At 56.4% G+C, this 21,963-nt stretch overlaps 1 protein-coding gene across 1 annotated transcript; it reads right to left on the bottom strand.

Annotated features, from left to right (window-relative positions):
• Positions 1 to 487: 487 nt before the first annotated feature.
• NPTXR (neuronal pentraxin receptor) lies at positions 488 to 20,685 on the bottom strand. The gene is made up of 6 exons (XM_027106019.1): positions 20,665 to 20,685; positions 18,546 to 19,478; positions 5,910 to 6,135; positions 4,833 to 5,080; positions 2,080 to 2,259; positions 488 to 1,794 (listed from the first exon to the last, which is right to left on the bottom strand). Exons 1-6 carry the CDS (start codon positions 20,683 to 20,685, stop codon positions 1,564 to 1,566), a joined length of 1,839 nt encoding a protein of 612 aa, XP_026961820.1. The 3' UTR covers positions 488 to 1,563.
• Between the last annotated feature and the right edge of the window lie 1,278 nt (positions 20,686 to 21,963).

Raw genomic sequence — 21,963 nt, forward strand, 5'->3', positions numbered from 1 at the left:
TGGGTGGCTTTTCTCAGCTCTGATATTCTCCTACTCTCTTGGGGGAGCTGGTGGGGACTTAAGGGTAGGAACCAGGAAGCCACCAGCCCTTTGAGACACTCAGATAGGCAAGGGTGCCAGGCTGGGGGAAACCAGAAGAGCTGATCTTTACAATCCGTGTGTGAGGTTGGTCTGCTTTGACCCTTGCCCTTGCCCCTGCCTCTCTGGAGCCAGCTTCTGACCCTGACCCAGCCTAGCCAGATCCCATCGGCCGCCCAGTCCCAGGACCTGCCCCTGCTGTGCCCCTCAGTCCTTAGGCAGGTTCTCAGGCTTGTCCCACCCTATCCACCTGAAATCACAGACCGTCTCACTTTTGATCTGGAGAGCTCTCAGAAACGACGGAAGCAAGGGCCTCAGTTCATAAATGAGGAAGGTCAGTCCGGAGAGGGCAGGGACTTACAGAAGACCACACAGCAGGGTGTGTGTCACCCTGCAGGTCACAGCAGGTCAGCGGCAGGGCTGACCAGGAACCAAGGGCTCCTCCTCCCTATGCAGCGCTCGGCACACTACGCCACGCTTCTCCCTACCCTCTCAGCTCCTTCTTTCCATCCCCCAAAGGCTGCAGGGCCATGCAGAGCGGGTAGGTATTGTGGGTCCCCTGGGGCATGTGCCTCCGTCCCATGCTGTCCCCAGCCCAGGCTGAAGTGGCCCAGGCCCTGTCCTGGCTGCAGAAGGGGAGAGGTGACCGTGCCAGTGGGCACAGCTGTGGATGGGCGCAAGGGGTGACTATGGCCCTTTGGTCTCCCGGAGTCTTGGTCCCTAACTCTCCAGGCTGGAGCTGGGAAGGGGGTGTCCTGGAAATTGAGGTGGGGCTGGGCCAGGCATGGAACCCACATTCAAACCACTGCACACGAAGAAACAAGGAAAGAGGAGGAAGAGAGGGGTGTGGGTCGGGGTGGGGTGGGGGGAGAGGCTCCATCAGGATCCCACTGCCCTTGACCGGCAGCTGGTAGAAAGATAAAGGAGGGCTGAATCTGAGTTGCCCATGGTTCTGTCATTCCCTCTCAGCTGGGGGACAGCTCTCCAGCCTGTTATGGCCCTGAAGGGAAGGGGACAGGCCTGTTGCATGGAGGACAAGAGGGCAGATAACCAGTCCTGCCGCTGAGACAGGGGGCCCGTCCTCCATACACGACCTCATGGGAGGAGCTGTGAGATGAGTGGAATCAGTTGTGCTTGACGGACAGGGTGGAGTGGGAGGTGAGAGACGGCTCCACTCTAATGCCAGCAGCCGTGAGGGGGAAGAGCCGTGGGCACTGCTACGCACCCACTGCCGGGCCCTGGACTCCCCCCAGGCTTGACCTGTTGATTTGAGCTGCTTGCTCTCATCCGAGTGGGATTAGGGGAAAGCCATCAAGGGCAGGGCGTTCTGGAGGTGTGGGCGGAGGTGGCGGAAACGGGAGGCGTGGCCAGGAGTGGGGCAAGAGAGGAGGCCAGTATGTGGGTAGGCTGAGGGAGCAATGTGACCCCGCCCCGGAAGGCCCCCGAATTGGCAGGCAAGGGAGGGGCCCTGGACGAGGCGGCCCCTCATGCCTTGGCCCTGGCCCGTCCCTTGCAGACATCGAAGGCGGCCTTCGTTGCACCCCCAAAGGCCTCCACCAGCTTGTCTTCCCAGGGGATGACGTTGCCCAGCAGTGGCCCCGTACAGTTGGCAATGCCCAGGACCTGGGCAGGTGTCAGGATGTGGTCCCAGAGGTTAAACTGGGCAATGTCACCCACGAAGGCCTGGGTGGCATCAAACCGGCCACCTAGGGTATCCTGGACCAAAAGAGCAGAGAGAAAGAAGAGAGACATGGAGTGAGGGAGCAGGAGAGACAGGCAGGCACTCAGAGAGTCAACCCCCTGTCCCGGCTGAAGTCCCACCCCCTCCAGGTTCTAGCCCCGCCCCAAGGTTCTAGCCCGCTGGGCGAGTCTCTGCTCTCCCTGGGTCTCACCCAGTCTGCCCATCTGCAGAGTGGCTGGGCCAGACTGAGAGCTCACTGCTGTGCTTTCAGGGGCCCTAAGTGGGTGGGATATCTAGCTGCATCCCGCCCTGAGCCTTACCTGCTCCTGGCCCAGGATAAGGATCCCGTGAGGCTTGACGGGGTGCCAGGCGGCTAGGTTCTCACCGGAGCCCTGCAGCTCTCCATCCTGGTAGGCAGACCACAGCCCGTCCCTTGTGGTCCAGGAGAGGCAGATGTGATGCCAGCCATTGTCCTTCAGGCTCAGGGGCAGCTGGGCCACCTGAAAAGAGGTTCCCGCAGCCCCAGGTCAGAGGTGCCACAAGGCCCGAGGCTGGAGCAGTGGGATGGGGAATGGGGAGACCGGTGTCCCTCCTTCCAGGGACTGACCCAAGGCTTGACCCTCCCCTTGCTCCCAGCTCAGTGTCTTTCCGACCACTCTTTCCTCTGTCCCCACAATATATCAGTACAATCAGGCAGCTTCACTCAGATCACAAGGGACTACTCAGTGCTGGTTTTCAGCTGTTTCTAGGTGGTTTATTCACTCTCTAACAGGCCTGCAAAGTCATGCAGGGTGGGAGCTGAATCTCACAAGCCTACCTTCCCCTGAATACCACACACAGTGCCTGGCACACAGCTGGGCTCAAGAAGTACTGGCAGTGGTAGAACAAGCCTTAGACTCAGAGGCCAGGCACTGCCTACCAACCCCCTGTGGGACCTGGGGAGGCTGCCCTTTCCTCCCTGGGCTTTAGTCTCCTCATCTGTAAAGTCAGGGGTTTGGGAAAAGGATAGCAAATATGCAGCCACCTCTGCCTCCTCCTCCACCCAAGGCAGACATGGCTAATCAATCATGAGCCTAGACTCACCCTAGGAACCTTCCTCATCACAGAGCTCTCAGAAGCCACTGATGATTGATTAGCGTTGGCCTGTGATATGAAAGGTACTTGCTGCCTCTGGATTTGGGGCTCCCAAAGGGCTCTTTCATCTCCCAAGTTCTCTGAGATCACAATTTATTGCAGCATTCTCTGAGGCCTACTTGGTGCCAGGCCTTGTTCTGGACACTGGGGGTATGGATTTGGTCCTGGTCATAAAAAAAGCTGAGTCTGCACAGGAGGGAAGCACTTCAGGGATGATATTACAAGACAGAGTAACAGGGGCCATCTGGGAGGTACAGAGGCTGTGAAGGCCCAGGGGGAGAGAGGGGTGTGGGAACAGAAGATGTGAAAGCTAAACACATCTGGAAGCACAATGGACTCTGGCAACTCTGCTGCGAGGCAAAGCAAGTGGCGGGGGCACGGCGGAGGCAAAGGCTCAGAGGCTGGAATAAAATGAGTACTGTGAGCAGCTTGTGAGGTTGGTGCGCAAAAGGCCCCAGAAGTTCAGGGAGCTGGGCCCTGTCCAGGGTGCTGAATTCCTTTCACCAGAACTGAGTGCTAACCGTGGGCAGAGGCAAAAATGGCAGCCAGGGGGTGCATGAAGGGAACCAGGAGGCAGGATCTAGATGTCATCCAGCTACCCTGGTGGTCTTAGGACCTACTGGGCTACAAGGGAAATTCACTGTCCCCTGGGCCCATCTCCCTCCGCCTCCTTCAGGACACCCATGAAAGGCACCTCCTGCTAAGCAGGGTTCTGCTGGGTGTCAGCCACTCCTAGCAGCTCTCTGTGGCCGTGGCCTGGTCACAAGTGGGTGCAATATGTGTTGCCTGCATTTTCAGGGAGTCTCAAAAGACCACCATGCCTGCAAGACCCAAAGCAATGTGGCAGGCCGGGGAAGATATTTTGGGGGAATGGGGTGATAAGATGCTCCCCTTCCTTCCCCCTTGATCACCATGCTCCTGCCACATCACTCCCCCCAGTCCTCCTACCTTATCCTGCCCTGAAGCCAGGCTGGGGGAGGGGTGAGGGGGTGGGAGTCCTGGGCATGGGGCAGATGGGTGACCCAAGGGCAGAACAGTGGAGGGATTAAGAGGTGGTTTCTGGAGCCCAAGACCCCAGTTCACATCATCACCCCTTCACCAGCTATGTGGCCAGGGTGCATTATTTGAGCTGAGCCTCAGCTTTTCCATCTGCAAAATGGGGATAATAGGGTGTCTACCTCCTGGTGCAGTTGGGTCAAGGGTGATAACATGGGTAAAGTATTTACTAGCACAGGGCACATTTATCGAAGTTTGTTAAATGCTAGGCTCTGCTCAAAGCCCTTTACATGTATTTAAGCCGTTTATTTCTCACCACAGCCCTGTGAGGTAGAGAGTGTTATTCTTGCTTTACAGATGAGGAAAGTGAGGCCTGGAGAGGGTAAGTGACTAGTCTAAGGTCACGAAGTGGGTAAGTGGCAGAACGAGGCCTCACATCTAGCATGCAGCCCAGAGCCTGACCATGGCAGTATCCTACTCACCACGTAGGGGAGGCGCATGGGGCTGGTTGCAGGGGGGAGGGGGGCGAGGAATCCACTAGCACTCCCTCCCGCCCTTCCTCCCTCCCTCCCCAGAGAGGTCCTTTGTCCAGAAGAATGAGCAGGGCCCTGGGGGCAGACACTTGCAGCCCTGCTCCCATAGCTGCATCGCTGGGGAAGCCTCTGAACCTCTGTGAGCCTCGCATGCCCCTCTGTAAACGGCACACCACCGCTGACAGCCTCTCTTGGACATGAGCTCCTCTTCGCAGCCCCAGGTCTGGCTTGTCTTGAAATCCCAAAACCCAGCCTGGCACACACCAGGCATTTCGTGTGTGCTGATTCTGCTGAGCAGGAGAACTGAAAGGGCCCAGCTGTTTGGGGCCCAGCACAGTACAGGTGCTCCTGAAAGGGCCCCCCCCCCCCCCCCCCCCCCCCCCCCCCCCCCCCCCCCCCCCCCCGCTCACCTTGTCATTGATCAGCAGCTCCATGGGGTCATGGCCCGCCTCCAGCAGCACAATCTCGTTGGCCTGCCCAGGCACCGAGTAGGAGAAGGGGGTGCCCTGGCCAGTGCCGCCCGACCTGGACCGCAACCACATGCAGACGCTGAAGGCGTAGAGCTCAGGCAGCGCCTTCCGCACGCGGGCGTACATGTAGTTGTTGCGGATGGGGATGCTGAGTTTGAAGGCGTCTGCGGGACTGTAGGCTGAGGACCCTGAGGGGGTGAGCAAGGTGGACACGGCGGGGGGGTCAGTGGACACTGATGGGGGGTGGGCAGGGCATACTCCAGAATGAGGGTTACCAGTCCCCTGGTAGCCCCAACTCATCTATAAGCCTCTTAAGGGTGCTCCTCACAAAGTTTAAAAGACGAAAGGTCCCTGAGAGCTCATGAGTCCTAAATCCACATCTTTCAGATGAGGAAAATGAGGCCTGGGGAGAGGAGGTGAGCTTCCAAGGCGACAGAGCAAGCCAGTGACAGCCGTGGAATGAGGAGCCAGGTCCCCTGATGCTCACACCTGTACACTGTCCAATATGTCATGTTTTTCTGACCCCCCCCGGCGGTGCCAGCCCCAGGTGTTAAACAAATAACAAAATTCTGACATTGAAGGTGCTATTGTGGTGGTGGTTAAATGCATGGACTTTGGAGTCAGACCTGGTTTAAGGTCTAGATCCGCTACTTACTGGCTGTGTGACCTTGGGCAAGTCACTTGACCTCTCTGAGCCTTATATTCCTCAGCTGTGAAATGGGGATAATAACACTACCACCCCTGTATGGTCTGTGAAGATTAAACCAGCTGATGAATCAAGTACTTAGCCCACTCCCAGAATACAATAAGGGCCAGAAAATGCTACCTGTTAACAATAATGATAACGCCCTCTCCCAATTATTCTCTCTTGTGTTTCACAGCCTCTTCCCCACCATCCCATCTAGCTTTAGCCTCTGGAGAGCATGAAAATGCTTTCTGAGTGAATCTGCCACCCTGAGGACCCATCTGAGGACCAAGGCCTCGCCTGCCACGCCCTCTGTGGGGCTCAGGACCCACCGCGCTCCAGTTCCGCTACACGGTCCTGCAGGGCGTCCAGCTCCTTCGCCACCTCCTGCCGCTGCTGCTGGCTGCTGTGACCGAGGGCCACGCGCTCCTTCTCCAGCGCCAGCACCTTGGCCAGCAGCTGCCCCTCCAGCTCGTCCATCTCGGAGTGCAGGGCGGTGGGCACCATGGGCGCAGGGGCTGGGGCCGCTGAGAAGTTCACCCGGGCTGGAAGCTCCTGCTGCTCACGGGGCACAGAAAGGGACCACGAGGTCACTTGGAGGGAGGAAGGAAAGAGACAAAGGGCCCAGAGATGCCCACTACCCCTGCTGAGTGACCCCAGGTGAGCCTCAGCTTCCCCATATGTAAAATGGGATGGCAATACCAGCTCCAGGCAACAAACGTGTACTGGTGTCTAGCAGGCTGCTTCCAGTGCTGATGTGTGATGGGGAGCTGAAAGCAGGCTGGCCTCTGCCCTCAGGACGGCTCAGCATATGGTGGGGTGGGGAGCTGGCAGTAGAGAGCTGTAATAGTCCCCTGGGGGGTCGAACGTGCAGTTGGGGGTTGAGAGCCACTACTGAGTCCTTCATCGTGGGCAGGCTATATCCCCATGGGCCCTGAAGGGGTGGAGTGTCTTTGTCTTCACTTAGTCACATGTCAAGCTTCTCTAAGGGGGTGCAAGGCTCTGTGCGAACACTGGGCAGACCCGGGGGGACACAAATCAGGGGCTTCTGGAATACTGCTCCTGCGGCCGCTTCAGGTTAGCATGTGGTTAAGATCACAGACTCTGGAGGCATACAGCCCAGGGTTAAAATCCAGCATGAGAACCAACCTGCTGTGTGGCCTGGGGCAAATGCCTCCATCTCTCTGAACCCCTGGTTCCTCTCATGCAACACGGGACAACGGTACCTATTCAGAAGGGTTGTGGGGATGATTACATGCGGTAAATGCCCATGAACAGAGTCTATTTACTGCACTTACTGTCTAAGGCAGCGTGTTCCAGGGTGGTCTCTGACACCCCCATCCTGCCCAGGATGAGGACAACGTGTTTAGAGTCCCCCTTTTTCCTGTCTTAAGACCCCAGCGGGAAGAACTGGGGCAGAAGCCAGGGCACCTCTCCTTTCCCCTCCCCTGCTGGAGGAAGCCCCTTCTGGGGTGGAGGAATGCAGGTGAGGCCACGAGTCTTGACTCCGGTGGGGGGGCAGCCTCTGGCAGACACATCACAGGAACGTGGGTAGGAAATTAATAATTCAGTGAGCTTCTAGGAGCCAAATTTGACCATCCCTGTCCCCCATCTCCCTTTTTTCCTCCTCCACGCTCCCTACTGACAGCCCAATGCTTCCTCACTGCCCAGGGGCCCTGGTGGTTCCCACTCCACCTGCCCTGGGCCTTGACCACAGGCTTAGCCCCAGACCTGAGCTCACTGAATTCTCATGACTCCTGCACCGAGCAAATATCCAGTGAGCACCTATTACGGGCTCGGCACTGCACCAGGTGCTGAAGAGACAGCCGAGGGCCAAACAGAAAACCAAGAGCACAGCTTAGCATTCCCTGAGTGCCACGTGCCTGCAGGGATGGCCCCACAGCTCAGGGCAAGTGCAGAAGACCCCTCCCAGCTTCACTGGCCCAATCCTGGCCTTGTTGGTCATTTGCTGTGTGACATTGGGCAGTTCCCTTAGCCTCTCTGAGCTCCATGTGATGAGGGGATAAATGTGCCCCCTGCTTCAAAGTGCTGGGGGTGGGGAGGGCAGTGCAGGCAGAGTGGCACTGCCACACTCAGCGCCTGAGAGAAGGGAGCGGCCACCACAGACAGTGACGTGACCTTGCGCTGAGGAGTTGGAGGGACTGACACTTGGTTCCTCCATTCCACCCCAACAGCGGCGGCAGGTGGGCTAACCTCTCTGGTGTCATTTGTCCTTCTCTATAAAGTGGGGACTTGGAGTGTTTGGCTCGCGGGGCTGTGATCAGGGGAGCCCAAGCCTGGCCCGGCATGGGCCACTTTATCCCTCACAGAGTCCCATGAGAGAGGACACAGCCACCCACCCATCAAGACGCCTGCTCTGGCCCACCAGGTGGGAAGGCCAGGTGAGGGGGGCGGGGCACGGATGGATAAGCTGCTCGGTACACCCGGCCCCACCCATGTTACACTAATCTTCACTTTCCACTATCCGGGGGGCTCCCTGTATGAATCCTGACTCTGGTGCTGACTAAACGCAAAGCCTCAGTCTCCCCTTCTGTAAAACGGGGACAACGGGCCCCACTCTGTCCATCCACAGGACAGATGTAAGGATGGAACAGTGGAAGTAACAGGTCCTCGTGGACTGTAAAAGCAGAATGCACACTGTGAGGCTTGTATACATCAGCTGATGGGGAGCTCGCTACCTCCAGAATCTTCCCTTGACCACAGACAGCTTATGGAGCGATAGGGCCAGCCACCCACTGCATCTGAGGCAGCTGGACTTTCGGGAAACCTTGGGCTGAGGCAATTAGCTCATGGATTGCCTTCCACATCAGCACTGGGAGGGCCGGGGCTGGGTCTCCTCGGCCCCAGCACCATTCCAGCCTCACTTTCCCTCCTTCCACTGGGCCTAGCTGGGCATGAGGGGCACACCTCTGAAGAACAGTGTACCAGGCCCGCCCTCGGCACGTTCCATGTATTTCCTCGTGAATCCTCACAGCCACTTGTTTTGGATGGTACTCTTAGTGTCCCCATTTCACAGATGGGGAAACCGAGGCAGAAGTCCTTTTGAATTTTCTACAGTGATGGGGCTGGGCAAAGCTGACCCTTCTGGAGCCAAAGCCTCCTCTCTCTAGCAAAGCGTCTTCCTCCCTTGGAGCGAGAAAGACCTGCCAGGAAGGAACAGGACGTCAAGTGCTATTTACACAAATGCTGTTGCGAGGAGACACTGCGCAGGCCGAGGGAGGTGGGCACACAAGCTGTTCTTTTGTCAGAGCCGCCAGCTCTGCAGGAAGGCCAGGGAGGAGGTGGGCTTACTGGATCCTGTGTGGCCCCCTCCCCACCCCAACGTCTGAATCAGAAGAACATGACTCCCCCCACTTTCCCATCTGCTGCGGGCGCGGGCTGTGCCGCGTGGGCTCGGCCTGATGCCAAGTGGGCCCCCAGCACAAGACGATAGGGAGACGATGATGCCATCACCCCACGAGGGTCCTGATGGGGGCTCAGAACACACTCCTGTCGTGCTGGGAGTCCAGGGTGGGGTCTGGAGCCAGAGCCCAGCATTCGGGTCCAGCTCAGGTAATGTGCCGGGCTCATTAGCGCTCAGTAACAAGAGGCCAACAGAGGCAGCTGTCCTCCTTGCCACGCACCGCGTGCCAGGCCCTGCACTCCAGAAGCACTGTGCAAACATTCCACAACCCCTCTCGCCAACCTGGGGAAGTAAGGAGGCCCACTTTACAGACGAGAGAGCAGAGGCTCAGAGAGGTGAAGTCATCTGCCTGAGGTCACACCGCTGCGAAGTCGCAGACCCAGGACCCCAGTCCAGCCCCTTCTGATTCCAGAACCTGTTCCATTCTTCACGCCTACCCTGACAGTTCGTTGGTCTGCCGAATGGGCACGGTGTCGGCTGCACTGCCTGCCTCAAGGGCCAGCAGAAGAGGTTTTAGTGCCGTGAGAAGGCTGGGAGGATATGGCAGGTGGTGTCAGACCGTGCCTCGGGGCAACTCCACAGAGGGGCCTGGATGCGAGGGACCTGCCTACGCAGGGTGGCTCTGAGGCTAGAGGTCGTGGGGAAGACCCTACCACCTTGTCCCCAGTGGGGACAACTCCTTTCCTTGAGGGAGCAGAGGGAAGGTGCTGGATTTTGGGGTCAAGGTCCCACCCTCTGCACAGCTCACCCCCGCCCAGACAGCACAAGGCCCAGCTCCAGGGGCAGCAGGGCAGGGTGGCAAGAGAGCAGGCCCGGCGGCAGCGGTGTGGGTCAGGCCTCCTATCTCCCACATCTGCTCAGCCCCCAAGTCCTGTGTGAGTCGGCCCGGGCTCACACCCAGGCTCCACCAGCCCAGTGACCTTGTTATGTAAAGCTGGCATGCCTCGGTTTCCCCATCAGCAAAAAAAGGTACAAAAATAATATTATCTCATAGCATTGTAGTGAGAATTAAATAAGTTAATAGATATAACGCCCTTAGAGTTGGCACGTGACGTGCTATGCGTCAGTTATTATTATGGTTATTACTACTTACACATGTATGTTTAATACCTACTGAAACATCTCGTGCAGGGGCCTCCCCTCCACCCATAAATCTTTTTTTGAATCATTATATTGAGAAAAAAAGCAAGTTACAGAAGAACAGTTAGATGCCATTCACACAAAGTTGCAAAAATTCCAAACTAGATCACGTATATACAAAAGCATGAAGGAATGCACGGAGAGATAAATGCAAATTCGGGACAGTGGTGACCCTCTGTCACCTGAGGGAGACGCTGAGGGGCATCAGCTGTTTGCAACTCGTCTGGGTCTTGAGCCTGGGTGGGGACCTGGATGGTAGTCTCTATACCTTTGTATATCTCTGAGGTACTTCACAATCAATTTCTTCTAAAAAAATGGGGGAAAATCCAAAAGCAGAGTCTCTGAGGGTGGAATGTAACCCTGAATCTTAACCGTAGCCTCACTCGGCTCCTGCGTCCCCCACCCCAGCCCAGGCCACCATCGTGAGGCTCCGACGCTGGCCCTTCTCCACACAGGAGCCAGAGGCAGGCACCTAACTGCAAATCCAAGCAGGTTGCTTGAAATCCTGCAAGAGCTCCCTTCTCCCACCAGTAAATACCCCGCCCCTCTAATCTCAGCCCTTACGCACCCCCAGAGGCTACACTTCATTCCGACTGAAAGTCCCCAGCTCCCTCTCACCCTAGGGCCTCCGCACATGCTGTTCCTTCTGCCGAGAACACTCTTCCCACCCCCATCCCACCTCCTCTGGCCAATGCCTCCTCACCCTCCAGATGGCAGCTTCCCTGACGGCTCAGCTAAGATGCGCCAAAGGGAAAGGGAAAGAGGGTGTCTCTGGAGGAACTGTGAGTCCTCACTCACTCATTAATTCACTCATTCACGCATCCATCTGTCAACATGTGCTGTGGCAACACGATGCCATGGGTACCAGCATGACTCTCAGGTCAGACAGGCCCGTGTCATTCCCAGGCTCCCCACTTACTGGATCTGTGGCCCCGGGCAAGCTGCTCAACTCCTTTGACCCTCGGTTTCCTCAACTGTAAAATGGGGATAATTACAGTATCTACATCTTAGGATATACAAAATGAAAAAATATGTAAAGCCTGGCATATAAAAATGGCTGATAGAGAGTCAAAACCATTATTATTTCCTGCTATTACTGAGAGAACAGGAGAGCATGGTGAGTAGTAACTGTGTGGATGTGGGCCCTGGAGCCAGACTGCTAAGGATTGAAATCCCAGATTTCAAGGTTCTTAACCTCTCCGAGCCTTGGTTCTTAACCAAGGTTCTTACCCCTCTGAGCCTCGGTTTCCTCATCTGTGAAATGGGGAGAGTAACGGTCCCATGGTTCTCATGGGACTAAGTTGTAAGGCCCTTAGAACAGGCTGGCACAGAGGGCGCGCTCAGCCCTGATGCCTCTTACTAACTGCAAGGTGCTGTGGTTCCCTAGGCAAATGAGGCCAGCGCCGGCCACAGCAGCGCTCTCAGCTGGGGGGAGGCTGTCTGGGAGCTGTGACAGTGACAGCACCGGCAAGAAGCTCTCTGTGGGGCGGCGGGGGCATGGTGAGTCGGAGAAGGCCTCTCAGAGGGGCTGTCCTGCTCCCGCCTTCCTCCCCAGGAGCCGGCCCAGCGGGCTGCTCTGTCTCCATCTAACCCTGGCAGGGAAGGGGCAGGAGAGCAGGTGGCAGAGGCCGGACTGATCTTTGTTCTGGTCCCCACTGCCAATTTGCAGCTGGAATGGAAAGAAGACAAATGGACCTCTGTGCACCAAGGGTGCCAGGTCAGGCCAGTCGGTGTGTGGGAGGGGAGGAGGCCGGAGGAAGGGGAGATGGCTCACAGAGGGTGTGCCCATACACCCTCCTGGGCTCTGAGGCCCCAGAACAAGTGACTAGGCATCCCAACCCCAGGCCCCTTCTCTTCTCCCTTCAAGTACTCCCTGTCAAGCTGCCACAAAATTCTCTCTCAGGCCCTGCCTGCCCACACACCTTCTGGGCCCTGGCCAAGAATCTGCAGCAGAGGCTGAGGACCCCACCCTCAGCCCATTTTCATAGAAAATCCCGGCTGTCATCTTGGCTCAGTTCTGCCGTGCTGTGTGGTCTTGGGCAAGTCACTCAGCCTCTCTGAGCCTCAGCTTCCCCTGGAGTCAAACGAGGGGTGTGGGGGGCACCTAAGAGCTTCCGCTTCGGGTTGGCTGCCTCGATCTCTGTCCCGAGTTCAGGAGGGATCACGTGCCCAACTGTCTTGGGAAATCCAACGGCATTGTCACTCGGGGGTGGGGGGGTGGGGGACACCAGCCACTGATCTCGGTCCACCTCCCACAGGCAAGGTCTTCACAAAATGGCCAAAAAACATGTGAAAAGGTGCTCAACATCATGAGTCATCAGAGACATACAAATTAAAACCACAATGAGTTCACTACACACCCACCAGGACGGGGAGTGTCTTTAAAATGACCGTAGCAAGGTTGACAAGCTTCACAGCAGGTGGGTGTGCAAACACTCACTGCCACTTTGGAAAAGCGTTTGGCAGAAACTCCCAATGCTAAATATATGCCTCTCCTGGGACCCAAGCATCCCACTCCTGGGGATACATCCAGGAGAAATGAGGACTTTTAGCCAACTAGAGATATCACAAGTACATTCACGGCAGCTTTATCCGTAATAACCCCAAACCAGAAACAACCCAAATGCCCATCCACAGAGGAATAGGGTATCTCCACACATTGAAACACTACACAGCACTGAAAAATAACGAACCACAGACACACACACCACGACTGAAGGTCAGACAATGTTGAAAGAGAACACCAGACACAAAGGGGTGCAGCTTCTCTGAGTCGATCTGAGTGACGTTCAAACACAGAGAAAACTGACCTACAGTGACCGAAACTGGAACAGTGGTACCTCTGGGGAAGTATGGACTTTGGGGTCACAAAGGAGCCTTCTGGGGTGCCAGAAATGTCCTGACTCTTATGTGGGTGGTGCTTTCATGGATGCAGCCATACATAAATTTTCACTGAGCTGTACACTTAAGATTTGTGTCTTTTTAAAGTAAGATATGTGAGCTCTTACATATATTGAATGTAAGATATACCTTAAAAAAAAAAAAAAAAAAAGGCCCACAGGTAAGTCCCTGTCTTCCGCCCAAGCAGCTCGTGCCAGGCTTGGAATGGCAGGAAGGGTCTCCTTTCCCAGGCGAGGGCCTGCCAGCGATGAGAGGCCTCCAGGGCACAGGATGACAGAGAAAGAGGGGTTCTCTGGGTGTCCTGCCCACGCTTCCATCTGACAGATGGGGAAACAGGAGCAGAGAGAAGAAGGAATTTTCTGAGGTCACGATGAGCAGGTGGCAGAGCTGGGTTTTTTAAAACCAAGGTTTCTTGCTAGAATGCAGGTTCCACACTGGCAGGAGGAGGGGTTAAGGGCTTCTCAGTATGGATGCCCCACCTAGAGACGGGGGGAGGCCAGCCACAGGGAGAGGGGCCGTCGGGGTCTGCAGGTGGCCTAGAGGGCACTAGGTTCCACGTCCTCCAACAAAAGGCCGATGGGCAGAAGCTCTCTCACTGCACTCTGCTGGCCCCTTTTGTGGCCAAAGAGGCAGGGTCAAGGGAACCAGCCCCTGCAGAGCAGAAGCTTCCAGGGTGGGCAGGAATGTAAGAGGAAAGCAAAAGCAACCAACAGACTTTTAAAAAGGCACCAAAAGATTCTATAAGCCGCTTTATCTGCAGACTCCGCTGAGGAACTGGCGGTCTGAGAGTGTGTGGCTGGGGAGTCGGGGGCCACATAAACGTGGAATCTGCATACTCCCCACTACAATTCCTAATCAGGAAACATCGGCCCAAGAACTCAGAATTTAGAGCCCAAAGGGCCCAGACCAAACCCAGCCCCTCCTAACCATTTTACAGATTAAAAACATGAGGCCCCGAGAGAGAAAGTGATTAGCCTAAGGTCACAAGCAAGAAGAACTCAACTTTACGCCACCCAGCCTTCCTATTTCAGTGAATATGTAGAGCTGCAAGGTGCTTAGGGAGCATCTGCCCACTGACCATTTTATGAAGGGGAAACGGAAGCCGCGGGTGGGGAGGGCGGGAGGTGACTTGTCTGGCTCTGGTTCCTCCAGACTCTACGAGCCTCCATTTCTTCATCTGAAAGATGGGAATGCATACAGCCTGCTTCATAGGTCTGAAGACTGAATAAGCTAACATGTACATAGTAAGTGCCTAATAAACGTCACTTGTTGTCATTATTTATTGTTTTCAGCCTCCTGATTATCTTGCCAGCCAGCACGACAAGCCTTTGAGGACTGGCCCTCATCACTCTCGTTCTATACGCTCTGAGGCAGAAGTGGTCCAGGGCACTCTCCAACAAGAGGCACTTCCCTCACCTGTGTTTCTCACTCTCCTGAAGATAGGTGAGGTCTGACCCCTCCAGATGGATCTAGAGCTAATGATGAAAAACAAGAGCTCTGGAGCCAAACACTAACAGGGTCAGATCCAGGTTCCAATGCTGTGTGAACTTGGGCCGGTTTCTTAACCTCTCTGAACCTTGGTTTCTTCATCTGTGAAAGGGGGATAGAATAGTACCTTCCTCATGGAGATTTTATCAGGATTAAATGAGATAGTGAACAGCACCTGACACATGGTAAGTGCTCAGGAAGCATGAGCTATAATTGTTATTAAGTCCAGGAGCCTCTGCGACCATCATCAGGGTGTTCCTTTTCATGGCTTCCACCCCAAGATGAGGGGAGGCAACTAGCTTGCCAGGCAGGATTAAGAATGTGACTTATGTCCAAAAATTGCTGCTTAAATCTATCTTGAAATTTCATTTTACACATAAATTAGTGCAAAAACAGAACACTGTAACATGCATACATGGCTGGCTGCCCCATAAATGGTCCTTTTGAAAAGTGGTTTTTGGCCACAGCCATAAAAGTCAATAGCATCTGACCCAGTAATACCACTCCTGGGAATTCAGCCTAAACAAATACTTCAACAGACTTAAAAAGAAAAAAACAAACAACTATCTGCATGAAATCGATCCTGCAATGAGCATCTAGAAGCAAAAATAATTGGAAACAACCTACATCTCCAGCAACAGGAGACGGTCAAAGGATTGATGGATGGTGGAGCCTGAGATGGATGTGAGGATATTATGGGCATCATTAAAATGGTAATTACCAGCAACCCGGCAACTCAGGAACAATGTCTACACTTGGATAAAGGACCAAAAGGGGGGCTGCAAAAACGAATAAAATGGTGGAATTAAATATAATTCCCCCTGAAATCTTCTGACATTTTTTCAATTAACAACAAAAATAACAACAAAGATAAAAACATAGAAGACAAACAATTTCTCCTAAGCCCTCAAGTGTGACTCCAACTTGAGGCCTGTGGAGAGAGGGTGGGCGAGGGGGACCTTTCCTCCCCTTTGGTAGTCAGCCCAGTGGGGTGGGGAAGGGAGGGATGCAGAGAGGTGAGCAGGGGTGTGCTGAGATGTGCAGGGGTGGGGGTAGGAAGGAGACAGAGGGTGAGCAGGGAAGGCCTCTAGGAGGAGGTGTACTCAGAGCAGACTTAAATGATGAGTATGGATATGTTGGGGGTAATCTAGGCAGAAGAAGAAGAAACTGGGAGATGGGCCAGATACAAAATGGCAGCCTGGGGGCAGGCTGAGTGTGCACCACAGGGGAGCCCCACGGGGTGGGCTTAAGGAAGATCCCTGGGGCTGCCTGGAGGAGGAGGGATGGAGGGGTGTGTCTGGGCAGGTGGGAGACCAGCATGGAGGCTGCTGCAAGGAGCTGCGGAGAGATGAGGCCGAGGCCGACTGAAGTGGGGGGAGGGGAGGAGCCAAGCAGGGCTTCTCAGAGCGCACCTGAGTCCAGGTTGGGACATGATGAAGGTAGGGGGTTGGTGGGACATCCAGAGGGAGGTGCTCAGGAAGCAGCTGGATCTATTGGTCTGAAGCTTGGAGAGAAACCTGGGCTGGAGACGAAGTTGGCTTGGGGCATCACGGTGGAATGGTGTTGGAAAGCCTCAGCGTGTGGCTGAGTTCACCCAGGGAAAGTGAGAGGAAGGCCAGGAGGGGCACACATGTTACAGGAGGAGGACCCAAGAGGGGACAGAGAAGCAGAGAGGGTGGAGGGGCAGGTGACAGGTACCTAGAAGCCAACCGCATGGAGATTCGTAGGCGGGGATGATCAATGGGGTCAGATGTTGGAGAGGGGTCCAGCAAGATAAGGACTGAAACATTCCCATTCAATCTATCAACTGTGGTGACGTCACCACGAGCACTTTCAGTGTACCAAAGTGGGAGAGAGACTAGTGGTGAGAAAGTACACCCTGAAAACCTGGGGGCATCCTTCTGAGGCTTTTGGATGAGAAGGCAAGGGAAAAACTAGTCAGTGGCTAAAAGGTGCATGGGGTCCAGCTGAGACCAGTAGTCTGACCCCGAGTCTGTCGGGCTCCAGACCCTGACCCCTGCCAAACACCCCAAAGAGACTGGCTCTGGGGGCTGCCAGGCTCAGAAGGACAGGCAGCCCCTCCACGTCCACTGCACTCAGAAAGCAGGAGTGCGTATAGGGAAGCAGGACTCCCCCACCTAGGAGGCTGACCTGGTGCCAAATCCCAGCCACCAGGATACCCCCAACCTCAGCGGGCTAACCGGAAGGGAGCCCACCCTGCCAAATGCACAGGTGCAGGTCCAGGGCAAGCCCAGCCCTGCCAGCCCCAGACGTGGGAGGAACCACGGGCGCCATCTGGGTGTGGGGGCAGGGACTAGGGCAGGCAAGGGGAAGTTTATTGAAGACCAGATCTTTTTTTTTTTTTACATTAATAAAATCTATTTCTAAAAGGAGGATTTGTTCCCATTTTAAATTTTGGCTATTTAAATAATTGGTAATATTAGAGCTTAATGTTAAAAATAGCAATCCAAAAAGATTAACTCACTTAATCCTCCTAACACTCCAATGAGGTAGGTGCTAATACTGTCCCCATTTTACAGGTGAGGAAAACTGAGACTTCCCTTCACTGTTGACTTTCCGTGTTTCCCTGATTATTTTCCTGCTCTCAGCTCTTATCCTAGAAATCCCCAGAGCTGGAGTGGGAAAAGGGATGTTGCCAGCAGGTAAGACTCTGGGCTTTCCTCCTGTCTCTGTCACTCACCTTAGGAGGTCTCTGAGCCCCAGGTTTGGGGTTGGCTGTGATAGCTGCCTGGCTGTGCTCTGACACCCTGCAGGGTGGGTGCTGACACCAACATGGACTTTCTGGAGGGCCACTGGGCCATGGGCACGGCCAACCTTCCATACCAGCAGCATCTCCTGTGCTGCTCGGCCAGGGATGTAACTGAGAAAGCCATGGAGAGGGAGAAGTCCCTGTCTTTCCTTCCTTCCAGCCATTCTCCTCCCTTTGACAGCTGCGCTCAGTTTCGAAGGAGGTAATAAAGGGGGCAGCTGGTGCTGTGGCCTCTTTCTCCCCCCTCCTTCCACGGATCCAGTTTTGTTGCTAACCCCCTTCCCTGCAGTCTGAAGTCGTGGATGGCTGGGGGTGGTCAGTGTCTCCAGATGTCTGTCCTACCTAGTGTGTCCAGCTTCCCCTCCAGGTGGCCCCAAATAAGTTCTCACAGGGAGGTAGGGGTCTGGCAGCTTCAAAGGAGAAATGGCTGGCCCAGGATCACAGGACAGCCAAGAGCGGATTCCCCCTGTTGGACCCCTTCTGTCTGATCCTGAGCCTGGGCCAGGAACATCTGAAAAAGGTGAGTGTAGGGGGAGAGACCCAGGTGGGACCCTATTCTTCACTCAGCCCCCACCCTACAGCTGCCGGCTTCCAGGCATTTTGTCTGGGCTACCACCATCTGAGCTCCTGCTATCAAGCCCTGGTCCGAGCCCAGGTGGGGGGCTTAGCGGTGGAGGCGGTGAGGGGCACCCACATTTGGCTTATGAGACACTGTTTCCTGCTCTTCCGCAGGAGAGGAGGACCCTGAGACCCTTGGACAGCGTTCCTATCTTCTGACCATAGGGACTGAGTGTGTGGCTGGTGCAGCTTTGGGGGTGTCTGAAAGAAGGAAATAAAACGGACATTTAACGAGGTCCTAGTTCGTGCGTAGCATTTTCACGTACCTACATTTTCATCAATCCACACTACAGGTGGACACCGTTATACCCATTTTACAGACTCGGAAACTGAGGCTTACAGAGGAAAAAGGATGTGGAGCGAGCCTTTCCCGTATGCCTCCTGTGCCTTAGTCACAGTGTCAGTCTCCGGCCTGTGTGCGCTACCGGACTCCTCCCTTCTCCCCCTGGGAGGCAAGACCAACCATCCCCTTTGCACAGACGGAAACCCGAGGCTCCGAGACTCGCGGGGGCTCCCCAGGGTCCCTCAGCCGGCGGTGGCGGCGGGACCCCGGGACGCTCTCGACTCCCTCGAGCGGCCCCTCCCACTCCCCGGCCAGGTCCCGACGGCGCGTGGCGCGGCGCTCACCTCGATGCGGTCGATGCGGTCCCGGAGGGCGCGCACGGCGTCCTCCAGCTCGAGGATGAGCGCGGGCGAGTCCCAGGGCCCGTCGGCCATGGTGTCGCGCCGGGGACCGGCGTCCTGGAGGCCGCGCGGCAGGCCGCTCTCGCAGCGGCCCAGCTTGCCGGTGAGCTCGCGGATGGTGTCCTGGTCGGCGCGGATGCGCTCTTCCTGCTGCAGCGCCGTCTGGCGTAGCTGCTCGGCCGTGCTCTGCAGCAGCAGCAGCTCCTCGCGCTCGCTCGGCGCCGCGTCCCCCTGCTCGGCCCCCGACGGGCAGGCAGCCGCCAGAGGCGTGCACAGGAAGCGGCTGAAGAGGGGCACGGGCGGCAGCGGGTGCGCGCTGGCCGCCGGAGCCCCGGGCAGCGCTGGGGGCCCGGCCGAGCCGCCCGCGCCGTGCAGCGCGCTAAGGCTGCGCTGCGGACCCTGGGACGCGGCGGCGCCCGAGGCGGCCGAGGCGTTGTCGGCGCCACCGGGCAGCGCCCGCGCCGGGCTGGCCGCCAGGGGCACGCTGGCGATGATGCAGATGACGGCACCGAGGAACGCCAGCATGCCCGCGGCCAGCAGCACGGCCAGGAACTTCAGCGTGAGGCGGGCGGCGGGGGCACCCGAGGCCCCCGGCAGGCGCGGCGGCGGGGTCGGGGCGCGGGGCCCGGGCAAGTGGGGCCGAGCGGGGCCGGAGCGGGAGCGGGAGGAGCCGGAGCCAAAGCTGTTGCCGCGGCCGCTGCTGCCGCCGCTCTGAGCCCGGGAAGCGCGAGGAGGAGAAGGCGACGGGCGGCGGGGAGGGGAGCTGGCGCGGCGGCCCCGCCCCTCCGGCTCCTCCGGGCCGGCCCAGCCCCGCACCAGTTCCGTGCCGGGCGCCGAGTGGGGGCGCTGCCCGGGATGCGGCGAGAGCCTTATCCGCTGCCGTCACCACGCAGAGGGCGGCGACCCGGTGGCCGGGCGGCGGGACTCCCGGGCGACCCCCACCCCACCCCACCTGTGCTCTGGCCCCCTCCCGGAACCCATGATGCCGCCCGCTACCTTGCGGGGAGCTCTTCTCCGCGTCGGGCTCTGTGCTGAGGGAGCCAGGAGCTTGCTTACAATTAAGCCTCACCGTGGACACACTCACGGTACAAATGAGGAAACTGAGGCCCACAGGGGTCAGGTCGCTGTCCAAGATCACGCGGCTGCTTTGCGCTGGAGCAGCATTTGAGCTCAGGAGCATCTGACTGGACCCAGACTATGGAATGGAGCTGGGGTGGGCGTGGGGAGAACAAGGAAAGAGGCCAGTGCTGGGGGCAGGGGACTGGAGATTTTGATCCAACCTCTCGTTATACTATGGCCACCTGCCTGTCATTTCCCACCCCCAACTCCCTGAAGGAGCAGAGGTCACTCCCCTTCAAAAAAAAGAAAAGGGCTTCCCTGGTGGCGCAGTGGTTGAGAGTCCGCCTGCCGATGCAAGGGACACGGGTTCGTGCCCCGGTCCGGGAAGATCCCACATGCCGCGGAGCGGCTGGGCCCGTGAGCCATGGCCGCTGAGCCTGCGCGTCCAGAGCCTGTGCTCTGCACCGGGAGAGGCCACAACAGTGAGAGGCCCACGTACCGCAAAAAAAAGAAAGAAAAGAAAAATCTTCCTGTGATTTCAGAGAGCAGCACAAGTTCCCTCCTCTGAATCTTTGGGAGCACAGAACATCGAGGGTCCCAGAGAAGACCTCTCTCCCCACTGCAGACTACATTAGCATGGCAAGACCCTGGTGGGCATGTGGATCAGGCACTGGCAGGAACAAGCAGGCGTGGGAGAGGGCTCTGGTGCGGGGGTGATGCAGGAGGCTTCTACTTTCTCCTGTCAAAAAAATCTATATATATTTTGTTGCAAATTAAAAATTAAAAATGTTAAAAAAAATTCTACCATCCTTCACAGTCCAGCTCCATCTCCAATTTTCCACAAGGCATCTCCTGACCAGCATGGGTTCCCAGAGCTGGAAGGGTGTTCGGAAGGCTGGGATAGAGAAGAGGGGCTATGGCTCGTGCGCGAGCACTGGCCGAGGCCACACCCAGGCCTGTCAACCTTCCAAGCCTGCATTCTTGACTTGAAGGGAAGGCTCACTCTGCGGCTCTGGACCACCATGGCTGCCGTGTGGTCTCTGCAGAGTGGCGGGGAGAGACCAGAACATTCCTCAGGAGGCAACAGCCCTGGGAGACCCTGTTTGGCTGTGGGGATCGTGCCCAGTGGTCCCTGGGCACATGTTCCACACACCCCACCCCACCCCCAGCCTCAGGATAATGCCTGCCCTGCTTACCCGATCTCTGGGAGTCAAAGGTTACCTGAGTTGTAAAGTAGGAGCAAATCAAATGACAGCTCTGTACACGATGAACCCCCAGAGCCGTATGTGCGTGCATGCGAGTGAATACTCATTGCAGCAGTGACCTGGAAACCTGCCAAGCAGCACAGCTCGGAGGAAGCGCCTCCCCGGTGGAGAGGTGGGCCGGGATCTCTGAAGGTGAAGGCAGGCAGTAGGGGGGGCGGTGAGGTCCTTCAGGTGCGTGAGGCATCGGGACTCCTGGTGCATCTACGTGTGTTCTGTGAAGACAGAAGCACACACATTACATCCTGGAAGGACAGAGGAGACCAGGACAGGGGGCTGCTGCCAAGAGCAGCAAAACTTCTGTGGCTTGGGTACCAAATGGTGCCACCTTTACGTGAGCTGCTCCATGAGAGATGGACAGCAGTTGGATAAGTGGGTCCAGAGGCTGGAGTTGAATTTTTTTTTTTTTGGCTGCGCTGGGTCTTAGTTGCCGCATGCAGGATCTTTAGTTGCGGCATGTGGGATCTTTAGTTGTGGCATACATGCAGGATGTAGTTCCCCGACCAGGGATCGAACCCGGGCCCCCTGCATTGGGAGCACGGAGTCTTACCCACTGGACCACCAGGGAAGTCCCGAGAATGACTTTTTAAATCTATGATATGAACACGTCACGCTCCTACTTACAAACCTATTAGTGGCTCCCTATCCCCATCCCTCTGTGGAATAAAGTCCAAATTCCTTAAGAGGCAGTAGTACCTGGTGGTCAAGGGCATGGATTCTGGAGCCAGAAGGCCTAGTTCAAACCCTGCCTCTAGCTGTTACCGGTTGCATGACCTAGTTTCCAAAGAGGGTAAAGTCTCAGGTCTTTGATAGTTCCTGACACCCTCTCTGTGCCTCAGTTTCTGCAATCTGTAAAATGGGGGAATAAGAGTACGTGGAAACCCTTAATAAACGTTGGGCCTTATTATGTTAGCTTCTCTTGGTTTATGAGACGGTTGGTAATCTGGACATGGCTCACCCTTCCAGCCTCATCTCCTACCCTCACTGGCTGGAGCAGGACCAAACTGTGCATAATTCCCCCCAAACACCAGAATGTCTCC

This window comes from Aethalodelphis obliquidens, unplaced genomic scaffold (genome assembly GCF_003676395.1).
Source record: "Aethalodelphis obliquidens isolate GAN/ISIS:26980383/991018 unplaced genomic scaffold, ASM367639v1 scaffold8, whole genome shotgun sequence".
NCBI classification, from domain to species: domain Eukaryota; kingdom Metazoa; phylum Chordata; class Mammalia; order Artiodactyla; family Delphinidae; genus Aethalodelphis; species Aethalodelphis obliquidens.

What these genes read in the sequence shown, in the direction of transcription:
- NPTXR (XM_027106019.1), bottom strand. Translation starts at nt 20,685, where the DNA reads ATGGTGGTCCAGAGCCGCAGA. An exon ending in TGTAGCGGAACTGGAGCGCG is followed by an intron (nt 5,081 to 5,909) that starts GTGGGTCCTGAG and finishes TCACCCCCTCAG; the next exon opens with GGTCCTCAGCCTACAGTCCC. An exon ending in TTATCCTGGGCCAGGAGCAG is followed by an intron (nt 1,795 to 2,079) that starts GTAAGGCTCAGG and finishes CTTTTGGTCCAG; the next exon opens with GATACCCTAGGTGGCCGGTT.